Source organism: Hemicordylus capensis, chromosome 2 (assembly GCF_027244095.1).
Source record: "Hemicordylus capensis ecotype Gifberg chromosome 2, rHemCap1.1.pri, whole genome shotgun sequence".
Taxonomy (NCBI): domain Eukaryota; kingdom Metazoa; phylum Chordata; class Lepidosauria; order Squamata; family Cordylidae; genus Hemicordylus; species Hemicordylus capensis.
In genome coordinates, this window is record NC_069658.1 from 266,859,879 (window position 1) to 266,872,431 (window position 12,553).

The window sequence follows — 12,553 nt, forward strand, 5'->3', positions numbered from 1 at the left end:
TCGAGCTCTTGTAGGCTTCTGTTCTCATAGCTAATTAGCATAGTCCTGCCTGGGAGCATGTGAGGAGGATAACCCATAGAGATGTCTTTGACTCCAGCAGCCAGAAGAAGCCTTCACAGTAAGTGAACCAATGCTCCATTCTCTACCATGGGACGTGGTAATGGCCACTAGCATGGATGGCTTTAAAAGGGGCTTAGACAAATTCCTGGAGGCCAGGTCTATCAATGGCTACTGGTCTTGGAGCCTTAGGCCACCTCCAGCCTCAGAGGCAAGATGCCTCTCAATCCCCTGCTGTTGCAGGGGAGCAACAGCAAGAGAGGGGCATGCCCTCACCTCTTGCCTGTGGGCTTCTCAGAAGGATCAAGTGGGCCACTGTGTGAAACAGGATGCTGGACTAGATAGGCCTTGGGCCTGATCCAGCAGGGCTGTTCTTATAGTCTGTATATATTATATTACATCATTTTGATAGTTATAGGGAGGAAATATACAAAGCACTGAAAGCCTACTCAGTACTCCTCCCACCCAGTTTTCTGAGGATTTAACAGGCTTTGTCTCACTAAAAGGGCTCCTTCTTCAGGATGCTGAGTTGTGTGCCTGATACCAAATGTATATGGAATGCAAAAAGCCCAGTCTGAGGGGTGCCCAAGCCAGCACCACACTCGGGGGTGGGGGGAGCACATAACTGAGAGCCAAAAATCTTGACAAGGACTATGCTTGCCACTGCATAGCTGACATTGTCCTTTGCTACATAGTTGCAAACACAGGTACTGGGACCCCTGATGTGTCCCTTTCTCCTGCATTCCAGATAGCTGTATCGGTCTCCCGAACTCCCACACATGTATCCCTTCTTGCATTGTTAGCGGCTTTGCTGGCTTTCCCATCCATTAACCTAGAGGAGCCAGCATGATGTCCCATGCATAAAATGTTGTTTGGAACTCAGATGGGCAACTTAGGTGGAGAAACCTATCTTGTCCCCAATTCCTGTATAAATAATGATAAAAATAAATATTAGTACCCTGCCTCACTGGATCATTGTGAGGTACAAACAAGTTCTGGCTTGTGAATTGTCCTAATGGATCTTACGTGTTCTTGTTTGCCTCCCCCACCCCTCATGCTCCCTGTTCCATACTCCCTTTCAGCTACTCTTCTGAAGTAGGAGTCCCAAAGGGGATTCTAGATTTTAATATTGTTTTAAGTTTTCAGATGGTTTTAATGTGTTGATTTGTGCTTTTTTACTGTAAACTGCCCAGACTTGAGTGTTGGGCGGTATATAGACATGTTAAATAGAAAATTCCTGGTGGGGAGACAGGGAAAACAGGACCTGTAAACATTTTGGCCCTTACAGGGGATGTCCCACTGGACCTGACAGATGACTGTTCCCTGGCCCTGGTTTGGAAGAATAACGAGAGGCTGAAGGAGTTTGTGCTGGTAGAGTCCAAGGATCTGGAGTGCGTCGAGGACCCAGGCTCCGCAAGTGAGGCCGCCAGGGCAGGCCACTTCACCCTCGAGCAGTGCCTCAACCTCTTTACCAAGCCAGAAGTGCTGGCCCCAGAGGAGGCCTGGTAAGCGGAGGATTTGGAGGGACTTCTCTATGTGCTTCCAAAGTGTGTGTGGTCAGCTTGGGAAAGGGTTGCCACGCTAAATACGGGAGTGCTGTTCAGTAAGAAGGGTGGGAACTGTTGAGTCTAGATGGAGGCCGTGGAAAGGGCTGAGAGCTCTATTGAATGAAGCTAATTCCTGAGATTCTTCACCCAGACTTTTTATTTATTTTATTTTATTTGTTACATTTATATGCTGCCGTTCATTAAAAACAATCACAAGGTGGTTCACATAGAAGAAATTAAAACAGGACTATAAAAATTACACATTTAAAATATTATGCTAAAATATAAAAACAGATCTAATTTTTTTTAAAAATTAAAATGCATACATAAAAATAACCATACAATATACAAAGCAGTAGCAATGGAGACAATCCCATAAAAGCCTGAGTAAAAAGCCAAGTCTTCACATGCTTTCTAAAAGCCATGATGGAGACTGAGGAGCGAATAGCCACTGTGAGAGCATTCCAAAGTCTAGAGGCAGCAACAGAGAAGGCCCTGTCCCGTGTGCATGACAACTGAGCTTCCTTCATTGTTGGCACCCGGAGCAGAGCCCCCTCAGATGACCTTGTCAAGCAAGATGACCTCGTCAAGCTTTCTCCTGTGTCTAGCATTAATGGCACACACTGACATCTTTTCCTCTGAAACCATATTGTATAGAAACCTCTCTTCTAAATGGAAAACCTGGGATTTTCATGTCAGCCACCATATTCCCACAGTGCAATTGTGTTGAAAGCCTAGACACTTTGGTCTTGGAAACCTAAACAACACTGTCCTGGTCCTCCTTAGTTAATGCAGCAAAAGAGAGGACAACAAAGTGCAGTTGCTTGATTATAGCACCAGCTGGTGTTGACTTGGCACACTCTTGTCTCCTCACCACCACCCCTTTTCCACAGGTACTGTCCAAAGTGTAAGCAGCATTGTGAAGCATCCAAGCAACTCATGTTGTGGCGCCTGCCCAATGTCCTCATCATCCAGCTCAAACGCTTCTCCTTCCGCAGCTTTATTTGGAGGGACAAGATCAATGATATGGTGGATTTCCCAGTCAGGTGAGTGATGCTGCACTGCATGTTATCCTGTTACTTGGGCATTGCCTAGCCATTTGGGTGCCATCTCCCCTGAGTAGCAACAGGCTCTTAGCCTGGATCAAACATGGTTGTAGTGCTTCCTTGGCCACTGTCCTAGCATCATTCAGCCAGAGACTGCCAACTTGGTGTATGCTGTAGCTCTGCACCTTTCTGGTCAGTCTCTTCACGTTGAATTCTTATCTGTGCTCAGCTGGATTTGTTGGGGGCGGGGAGGATGCTTCACGAGGCCGTTAAGTCCATCTGATTCTGAAGAGAGGATGGAATTGATGCTGGACTGAAAGAGACTCTCTTGGTAGGAAAGAAAAAACAGAGGCCTGCGGTACCTTTTAAAGAGGATTGTGTTATATCGATGCTAGTAGGTGAGGCCCGTCGTTGACTGGGCATAGTCATTTTGCATAGATTACACTTATAGGAAAGTTCAGGAAACTTGTCATAGAATTTTTTATTAATCTGCTTGCAGAAAGGACGTAAAAACAGTTTGACAGATTGCAACTTCAAACATTATTCATTTTATTGATTAATGACCATATACGATACATTTAAATTGTAGTAAATTTGAATCTGAGAAAGATTTTCTGCTTTTGGGGAGCTTTGTGTCACTTTGACATTATTGCATTTTGCATTTTAAAATTTTATTGGTTTTTACAATACCTTAACAATCCAATTACATTTAATTAAAAATATTGACTTCCCGCTTACCAGTCTGCGCAGTTCATGTTAGCTATACATATGTCACTTTGAAATTATTAGTCTGATTATTTAGTGTTAAAAATCTGTTGAACAACAGTTAAGATATATTCTGAATTTCTTCTTTAAAAAAAAAAAAAAAAATAACCGTTCCTCGGAATACCCCATATTCCAGTGTAAAAAATAGTGTGTCTGAATTTTTCAGTAGCAGGATTGTTCCTGTAAAATTTGTTATCTCTAGGTTATAAGGAAGTTTGACTGTTTCACACAAACAAATTCTACAGAGCATATAATAGTTTCATAGGCAAGAGCCTATTTCATCAGATGCATGAAATGGCTATATGTGTATCCACAGAATTTCTCCTGGAGTAAGTGTACATTCACCACCTTCTCTGACCATTTAATGCATTTGATGCAATAGTCTTATACTGTGATGAACTTATTTAAGTGCCACAGAGCTCTCTCTCCCTTCTGCAGCAGCTGCTCTACTGAAATCTATTAAATCTGAAACAGAATGACCTTGGTTCAGGTTTCTGACAGTCAACATCTTAGTTTCTGCCTTCTGCTCTTTATCGGATTTTTTAGATATGTAAACAAGTCCATGTCTTAAAGCAAGCTACCACAGGAATCTCTCTGGGCACTCTGGGCCTTGCCTATATGCGAGTGCATGGCTTAGAGTACACAGCAGCTATACAGGTATACATGAGACCCTTTTCATATATTCATCTGAGTACCACAGAGGTGCACTCTTGCCTATCCTTGATAATTAGGGGAAGGTGAGCTCTCCGTCTAACAAAACAAACACAGTGGGTTGCCATCCAGCTGTGTCTTGGCAAGCTGGCCCACCTCAGAGCAATGTTGGGGCCTGAATTGGGCTGGCCCTTGCTCAGAGACACAAAGGCAGGAGTTGCCTCATGGGCGCCATCTCTCTCCTCAGGAGCCTGGACCTGAGCAAGTTCTGTATTGGCCAGAAGGATGAGCAGCAGCTGCCCATGTATGACCTGTATGCAGTTATCAACCATTATGGGGGCATGATTGGTGGGCACTACACGGCCTATGCTCGACTGCCCAGTGACAAGAACAGCCAGCGCAGCGATATGGGTAAGTAGGGGGAGGCAGCAGGTGGTCCAATGACTACTGATTGGCTGAAACAGTTTCCAGTTATCCATGTAGGGGCTTCTGGAGATACACGTGGAGAGAAAGTTCTTGGCTGAATCTCGTGGGACATCAGGGAGCCCATCTAGGAAGCAGCGGAGGGGGTGGTGTCTTCTGCCTCTTTGAGGTGCGAAGGAAGGGTCTACCTCGCGTACCAGTAGGGTCTCAAGACTGGAAAATAGTTACTCCGCAACACAATTTAGCCTCCACTATGAAAAGAAAAAGATTGTGTCCCCTTCCCTTTATAACTAATGTTTTTACTTTCTGTTTTTTATTTTGTTGTAAACCATCCAGAGGTGTAAGTTTTGGGCAGTATAAAAATGTGTTTTTAAGAAAATGTGTTAAATAAAATAATGGGTGAGTTTGTCACAGCCAAGGATAGTTGGGCCCCAAGTAAAGGGAGTTGCAGGGAAATGGTTAAAATGGCTCCTTCCTGTTGGCTCCCCAGAGTCAAATTGGTGGAAGATCCTCACACATTGTGGGATCAGGAAAATAGTGGGGAACAGAACTGGTAATCTTGGAGGCTTGAAAGGATATAGGCTTTTTCTCGAGGAGCAATATTAGCTAGAAGAGGCTTCTAAGCAAGGCGTCTTCTACTATTCTGTATGTGAAGAATCTTGTTCTGAGTTCTAATAGCTGGCTACTAAGCTTCCTTTTCACACAGAGAAACAGGACACCGTTCTAGCATTTGTGGGAGGTGCAATAATGTGGTCTGTAGAAGTTGTTAATGGGGGTAAGACAACTGTGTCTCAAACTCTCCCACCACCCCACAACTGCTTCCAGTCAATTTACCCTTCCCATTGCTTGGCAACAGCAGAATTGAATGGAAGGGAATCTGGCAAGTGCCCTAGGCAAATTTCATGCTGTTCCTTGATTAAACATTGTCGACCTGTGAGACTAAGGAAGAACAGGTGGTAGACAGACGGGTAGCTGGGTCATGGTCCAATCCTTTGTTGGAGAGGTGTGTGTGTGTGCATTAGAGGATTCTGTGCTTACAGCCTTCTCTCTAACCCCCCACCCCAATGTAGGATGGCGGCTCTTTGACGACAGCACTGTCACTACAGTGGATGAAAGCCAAGTGGTGACACGATATGCCTACGTGCTTTTCTACCGTCGACGGAACTCTCCTGTAGAGAGACCCCCTCGAGGTCTGCCTCACCCTGCAGACCCTCGGGCTGACTTGGCCCCATCCACTGAAGCAGCAGCCAATCAGGTGAGAGCTTCTGGCAGTTGCTTGTGCATCTCATCACATCAGTTGGTTTGAAGCGTTACTGCTGGTGGAAGAGGAGGTGTTTGCTGGTTCCAGTTTGCATTTCTTGCTGAGATGATGATGGGCTGTGGGGTTTCTAATGGAATTAATGGTTGTATCCTAAAAAGAGGCCAGCATCAGGGATGTTGGGAAGAATTCTGAAAGATAAACCCCTCTCAGGTGTGGAAGGCTGCATTGGGTCAAATGAGCCTGGGGAGTTGGTTGGAGTCAAAGATCCCCTCGGGGCAGAGGATGATACTCCGCTTCAGGGCACTGGATGACAGCAGCATCTCTTGTGCAAAATGAGTAAAGGATGCTCTTGACCACACAAAATAAGGCAAGCATTTGTGGAGGAAGAGGGCATAAGCAGCCTGGATGGCATAAGTTTAGTGGATGTATAGGGCATGGGGCTAAACTCTGCACTCAGTTTTGCTGGTGCTTTAGGAGCCTCCCCTCCTCCTCCCCTGCATCCCCCAGGTAATACACTGGCCACATGCCATCATGATGCTCTTTCAGACACACTGCCAGCAGCCCTGGTCTGGGACAAAAGCCTCCTAGATGTGAGTGGGTTGGGGGATGCTGGCATGTCATCTCAGGGATCTGCTTCCACATGCCCTAGAGACTTCTTGGGCAGAGGGTCAAACTTTGCTGTGTCCGGGGCTGTAGGCTGCATTGATCTTGCCACTACTGAGCCTCCTGTGGTTTACTGAAGCTGGATGGCCTGCCTTGCATCTGGCATCTGCAGTGGCTTGCTAGGCCTGCGTGCTCAGCAAGTTGAGGCCAATGAGAGCAACCTACTCTGGGGAGGAGCAGATACAGATGTATCCAAGCAGAGAAACTGCCAGAGAGGCCTCTGTGCTAAGGCCAAGATTGCATTCACGCCTGTGGACACTGGCACCTCATTTTGGTTCCGACATGCCCTCCCCAACCAGCATTATACTGTGGGCAGCATGGGAAGCAGCAACCCCTTATCTACAAATCCAGGGAATGGAGTAGGGAAGATGCTATGGATTCTGCCTGCCTAAACCTCAAGTAGAAAGCCACTATGGTTGACTGACTGGTCTGAATGATTCTTCGGTATGTGGAAAACCTAGTTATCCCGTGTGACTAACTCTCCTGTGCATCTGGTTTTTAAAAAAAAAAATGCTATGATTGGCTGTCGTCTCTGAATGTTCTGATAGTTTTCACTTGCCAAAGCTGGGCTGTTGATTAGCTGTCGTCTTTATAAAAGATCCTCGTATTCTCACCGGCAAACGCTTGGATGTGACTGGCTGTCATCAGATCCTCATGTTCTCGCCAAGAAAAACTCAACTGCGATTGGCTGTTTATGAATGATCCTCCTGTTCTCACTCAATGTGACTGGTTGGTCAGCTGAATGACCTTCGTGTGTACAAGAAAGCTTTGCTGTGATTACTTGGTTCTTGTTGAAAGGATTAAGCTGGCACTGAGACTTGCAGACTGGGAGAACCCTCCCATCCAGCCAACATGGATGCCTCATTCTGACAAGCTGGGGTTTGCCCTTCATCATCTTGTGGCTTGTGCTGCTCACTCTGTCCCTGGGTAGTCCCTGGGTCTGAACTGAGCCTGCTGTTGAAGCTGTAGCCAGATGGGGAAATCAATGGGGCTTTGGCAGAGAGAGCAGCCGTGAAAATGTGTGCAGGGCAGGCTGTTCTGGGAAGGGACAGGGCAGAGTGTGGGTGATGGAGGGATTTGCTGCTGTTTTCTCCTCAAGTGCTGACGCAGGTTTCCACATCGCAGGCTTCTCTGCTCTGGCAGGAACTGGAGGCTGAAGAGGAGGCTGCCAGGAGGCTGATGAGGAATCCTTGGAGCTCTTGCAGCCAAAGAACAAAGCATCCCTCCTCAGAGTGTCCCGATGAAGGCCGTGTCCGATACTTTGTCTTGGGCACCATGGCAGCCATTGTGGCACTCTTCCTGAATGTCTTCTACCCGCTCATCTATCAAACTCGCTGGAGGTAGCAGCGGAAGCCAGGCACCAGGACAGGGGGGCAGCCAGCCGACTTCACCATTGGCTCTCACGTATTGCATCTTTGTGGCGAGGGGCTGGGACGCTCCTCGCCAAGTGGGTGCAAGAAGCAGCACTTGTGCCAAGACCTCCCTGCAGAGCAAGTGCCAAGTCCAGGCCTAGTTGCTCGCACACGCGCTCTCCACCCCCACTCCTTGGCTAACCATGGGGATTGGCAGCCTAGGAAAGGTCCTTCTGGTTCAGCTGCCCCGGAAGCTTCAGTGGAATGTACCTTGTCTAGGTGACTCTTGTAGGCTTTGGCCTATGTGTATCAAGGGCTGGTAAATGTATGTGCTCCAGCAGAGGCTGCAGATCTACAAATATTGGCCTCTTTACTTGGATGGTTATACTGTTGCGTTGGCCACTCTCCGCCTTTAGGATAGCAACTCTAAGATGGGTTGACATCCCCGTCCTTACCCCACTCTGGTGCCTATTATTTAAAAGTCATGCCAACTTCTTCATGTGGACACTAGCTCTGTGCTTTGAGCAGATGGAGAAGAGGTCTCTGGCACACACTTTTGAATGGGCCCCTCTGAGGGGTGGGGGGAGCACTACTGACTCTCTCTTCCAGACGTGTGGATTTGATTCCCTCTCTATTATGGTGTTGGCTTGCAGTCTGAAGTATCTTTTCTTTCTCTCTTCTTCCCGCTCCCCTCCCCCCTTTTTTTAATAAGCAGTATTTTCAGGTATTTTCTGTCTACATTCAAGTTTAGTTTTATGCCTAAAGTACAAGAGGAAGTCTTTTTCTCACCCTCCTGTGTCAAGCCAGCCCTGTATTACGTTAAACATTCTGTAGCACAGGGTCCTAGCCAAACAGGTCTACTTGGGTTTTATTTTTCTGATCCATATATGGCTCTGTGAATTTATGGGTGCATCTGTTTTTCTGTACACACAAGAGGTAGCGACGAGGTAGCGACTCTGTAGACTTAGGTGTGGGGCCCTTTTACCGGCTCATCTGTATCTGCAGGCGATGGTTCCTCGTGTCCAAGAAGGCTCTCTCTTGTTTCCCTAGATCAGTGGTTCCCAATCTTATGTGGACCACTACATCATTACTGAAAGCTTTTGCAGACCACCACAATAAGCAAGCAGTTTTTAAACATTTCTAACATAGCCTATGGCTGAGAGTCCAACACATATCAAGGCATATTTAAAAAGCAGCTATTTCTAATAATTTATTAATGCTTACAAGCATATTGCACTCATCACAGTACATTTACCTCCAGTAGGCCTACCAGTGGGGAAAAGATAACCCTTACCTAATGGGAAGACTGACAATGGAGGCAATTCTTCCCCCCATCCCCCCCCCAAAGGGGGCCCCTTAAGAGCATGACGGCATGTGGCACAGCGAGGCACATGGGATTATTATTATTACATTGTCTCAATTCCCTCCACCCATGGAACAACTGCAATACCTTCATGGACCACCATTGGTCCACAGAACATGGGTTGGGGCCCACTGCCCTAGACCACTAAATACCTACAACCTGTGCCCTTGTCTGCAGCCAGATATGCAAGGGCTTGTGATTCTGGGGAAGGGTTTTACTTCTTTGTAACACCCTTGTTTGAGTTGTGTGTAATGATTTTCCATTGTTACTGTTATCCATCAGCTGCATTGTGAAAACCTAACATCTTTCACATTCTTCCCAGCATCTTGAGACTTTTTCTGCTGATGTCCCTGCTGTGCCTCAGGAAAAGGGCAGCCTCTAGCCACATCAGTGTCAAAGAGGACAGCCTGATCTAGGCATAGTTCTGGTGGGAGCCTTCCCAAGCTGAGGAGAGTCCCTTAGTTTATTCTCCACCAGCATGGTTGAGAAAGGCATTGAATTGCTCTGTGGAAAAGCTTTCACTGTGTTTTATTTATTGTATTTAATAAACCTAAGCTGTTCTAAAGAGAGATGGTCAGGCTCATTTCTTTCTCATCATCTGCCCTCTATTAGCAGCTGCAGTAGCAAATAAATGTGTTAGGAGGATTCTGTCAGTCCTCGTTGCCCACATGTATATTTTTCCACTAGCCATCTCTCCTGTCCTGTCACGGCTGTTGCTGCTTACTGGTTTAGAGGGGACCAAGGAATTGGCTGGGCTGTTCATTGCATTTGAACAGAACAGCAGCAGAAAAAAGGCAATATTGGGGCGGGGGGAGGGGGAGAGAACTGGAATAGAAGGGCTGGGGTGAAGTTCTGTCTTGTCTGTAATCCTGTGCAAGCTTAGTATTTGCTACTGCAGATTCAGCACTTTGTGAGTTCTAGCCTTCATTTAAAATAAGCAACTAGTTTCTAGCCCATATCGCCGCAAAGAAAATGTAAGATGTGTGTGGGCGGTGTCTAGCGATATCTGTAAAGCCAAAGGAGAAGTTCATTAGGGCTTCCAGTAAGTGAGCAGCCTTTCAGTGCTTGCATGGTTTTTTTTTTTTGCTCCTCTCTATTACTAGCAGAAGCAAATACATTACGCAAAATCAGCAGATAATAAGCCCATTGGTATAGTTTATAGAGGTAGCAGAATTTTGGGTACGTTGGCATAGAACAGACTCTATTAGTGCAAAGTACATGCTTGCCTAGGCTGATAGTTGTCTAGGGAAGAAGGGAATTGTTAATAAGGCTGCATGTGAGTATAGACAACAACCTTAATTTTAAAAAGTCAGAATGTGAACTATACTTTTAAGTCTGCACCAATGCAGTTCAGTAACATCAGTGCACATCTGTGATTGCATGCTTATCAAAATGCATCATTATGTATGTCACACAAATGCTCAAGATGAGAGAATAATCTAAGGTCCGAGTCAATTTTTTACAGCCATCCAAACTTGCTAATATATATGCATAATTTCCTCCTCCCCCTCCAGAATCTGTTTCTGAATTTCAAAAACATTGTAAATATTTCCGATTGTGAAGCAGATAAAAGTCCTTTCACAGGATCCCTGGCAGGGTGGGAAGGAGATGGATTTGTGGCATGGTCTCCTGTGCCTCTTCCTCCCATAGCTGCTGTCTAATGCTTTGTTCTATTTGCAGGGAATTAGCTCGCCACCCTTTGGAACCAGCCTGGCCCCTGAAGTTGCGCCTACGCTGCCACCGGAGGGGGTTCCAGAGCACCCCACTCCATCCTACAGCAACATGGAGGAAGTTGACTAAGGCATCCTGCACTGGGGGTGGGTGGGAGTGTACATAAGATGGCTTTATATTGTGGCTTCCCCACCCCACCCCACCCCTGGTGTACCCCTGCAGTGGGGAGGAGGAGGAGCTGCTGTGACCTTTTCTTGAGCACACAAGCACTTTCTGCTCCACCCCTTCCTCCTCCCCTACCAGTTGGAAAGGTTCCGTTTCGTGTCCCCTGCTAGAGGCTGCTCTGTGCCAGCATGCAGAGGGAAGTCCATTGAGCCCCCCAGTGCAATTCCTGAAGCTCCAGCCCCAAAGGCTCTAGTTAGATTGCCTGGCACTGAGGCAGGTGGACCCAGACAAGCCCTGCACTCCTCCTCTTGTATACCCAGCCTGTCCTACTTGGGAGCGGGGAGGGGGTCATTGGTGTCTGCCCCTAAGGGGCCTTCTCCCAATTTGCCATACCATGGGTGCCTGCTTCACCATCTTCCACAGTCCCCCTTCGCCTCCCCCACCCTCCCAAGTCTGCTCTTTCTTGGTATGCCAAGCTTAGGATACCACCTTGGCTGCAACATGGGCCTTCATGAGGGAGGTGCAGCTCTCGCTGACTCCTTTGTTTTTGCCCCTTCATCAGCATCGCTTAGTCTGGCAGTTAGGAAGAAGGGGGGCTGGTGGCTGGCCCCTTGGCACCTGCTATTGCCTTCTCATCCTCCACACAAGGCATGGGGAGCTGTAGTTTGTCCTGCTTCTTGTCTGCCCTTTTGGATTTCTTTGCCCCTTGTGACTTCCTTGGAGTGGGAAGCTACTGCCATCACCATCTCTATTTAAATCCTTAGCCCTACATCCCCTTTTACCCATACCCGGAATCGCTGTAACCAAATGAGGCTGTCTTGGGCCCGCTCCCAGGAGGCCTCAGTCTCGCTTTTTCTTTGTATAAAGTTGGTGTTTGTCTTTGGGTCCTGAGTCATTAAATTCTACTCAACTGCTTGTTCCTGTGTTTGTGTGCTGTTCTGTCTGCTGCCTTGCCACCCTGGCATGGGCTTCCAGTCTGGGCACCACTGTAGAGATAAACTGGAATTTGGGTTACCTTGTTGCAGAGTACACACAGCCCCAAGTGTAACTGAGGTCTGATTTCCCATGCATTGTTGAGATAAAGTCTTCATGTAGAAAAACTCAGAAGTTTACTATGTTTTTAAAAAACTGTTTGAAAACTAGCACTTTTTCTGATGTGGCAACTTTTCTGATTTCATACCGGGAGATATTTGTGAGAAAAGTCCACCTTATCTTGATAGGTGGGAGGGAATGGACCTTAAAACTATGCATAAGTTTCTACTTGAAAAGCATGCATGATTCAGACAGAAGAAAAAAAGGGGTAGCTTAGATAGCACTGGTCACCCTTGCCTTGGTTAAAGCAAACAAGAGGGAACAGGCTCTTATGTGTATCCCTCTCCAAGAAACTAGAACTATGAAAGGATGGCAACTTTTTAAAAGGGGTGAGGTTGTTTTTTTTGTTTAACCCTGCTGATTCCCTGTTTAACACTTTCTGGATCAACCAGGATGATCCATACAGTACATGAATCAGCTGGTGTGGTTGCTACCAGCTGGGGGAGAAGAATGTTTGTTGTGACTTTTGAAAAGGTATACATCCCTAGAGATGGAAA

At 46.7% G+C, this 12,553-nt stretch overlaps 1 protein-coding gene across 3 annotated transcripts in view; it reads left to right on the forward strand.

Annotated features, from left to right (window-relative positions):
- USP19 (ubiquitin specific peptidase 19) overlaps positions 1 to 11,879 on the forward strand; it is a 58,839-nt gene extending 46,960 nt beyond the window's left edge. For 2 of the 3 annotated variants that reach the window (XM_053300943.1, XM_053300945.1), the window contains exons 22-26: positions 1,346 to 1,562; positions 2,498 to 2,650; positions 4,314 to 4,477; positions 5,560 to 5,744; positions 7,539 to 11,879. In XM_053300943.1, coding sequence (XP_053156918.1) covers positions 1,346 to 1,562; positions 2,498 to 2,650; positions 4,314 to 4,477; positions 5,560 to 5,744; positions 7,539 to 7,757 — 938 coding nt within the window. In that variant the 3' untranslated portion in view covers positions 7,758 to 11,879. The remainder of the gene's footprint in view (positions 1 to 1,345; positions 1,563 to 2,497; positions 2,651 to 4,313; positions 4,478 to 5,559; positions 5,745 to 7,538) is intronic. The other variant, XM_053300946.1, reaches the window with a different exon arrangement.
- Positions 11,880 to 12,553: the final 674 nt, after the last annotated feature.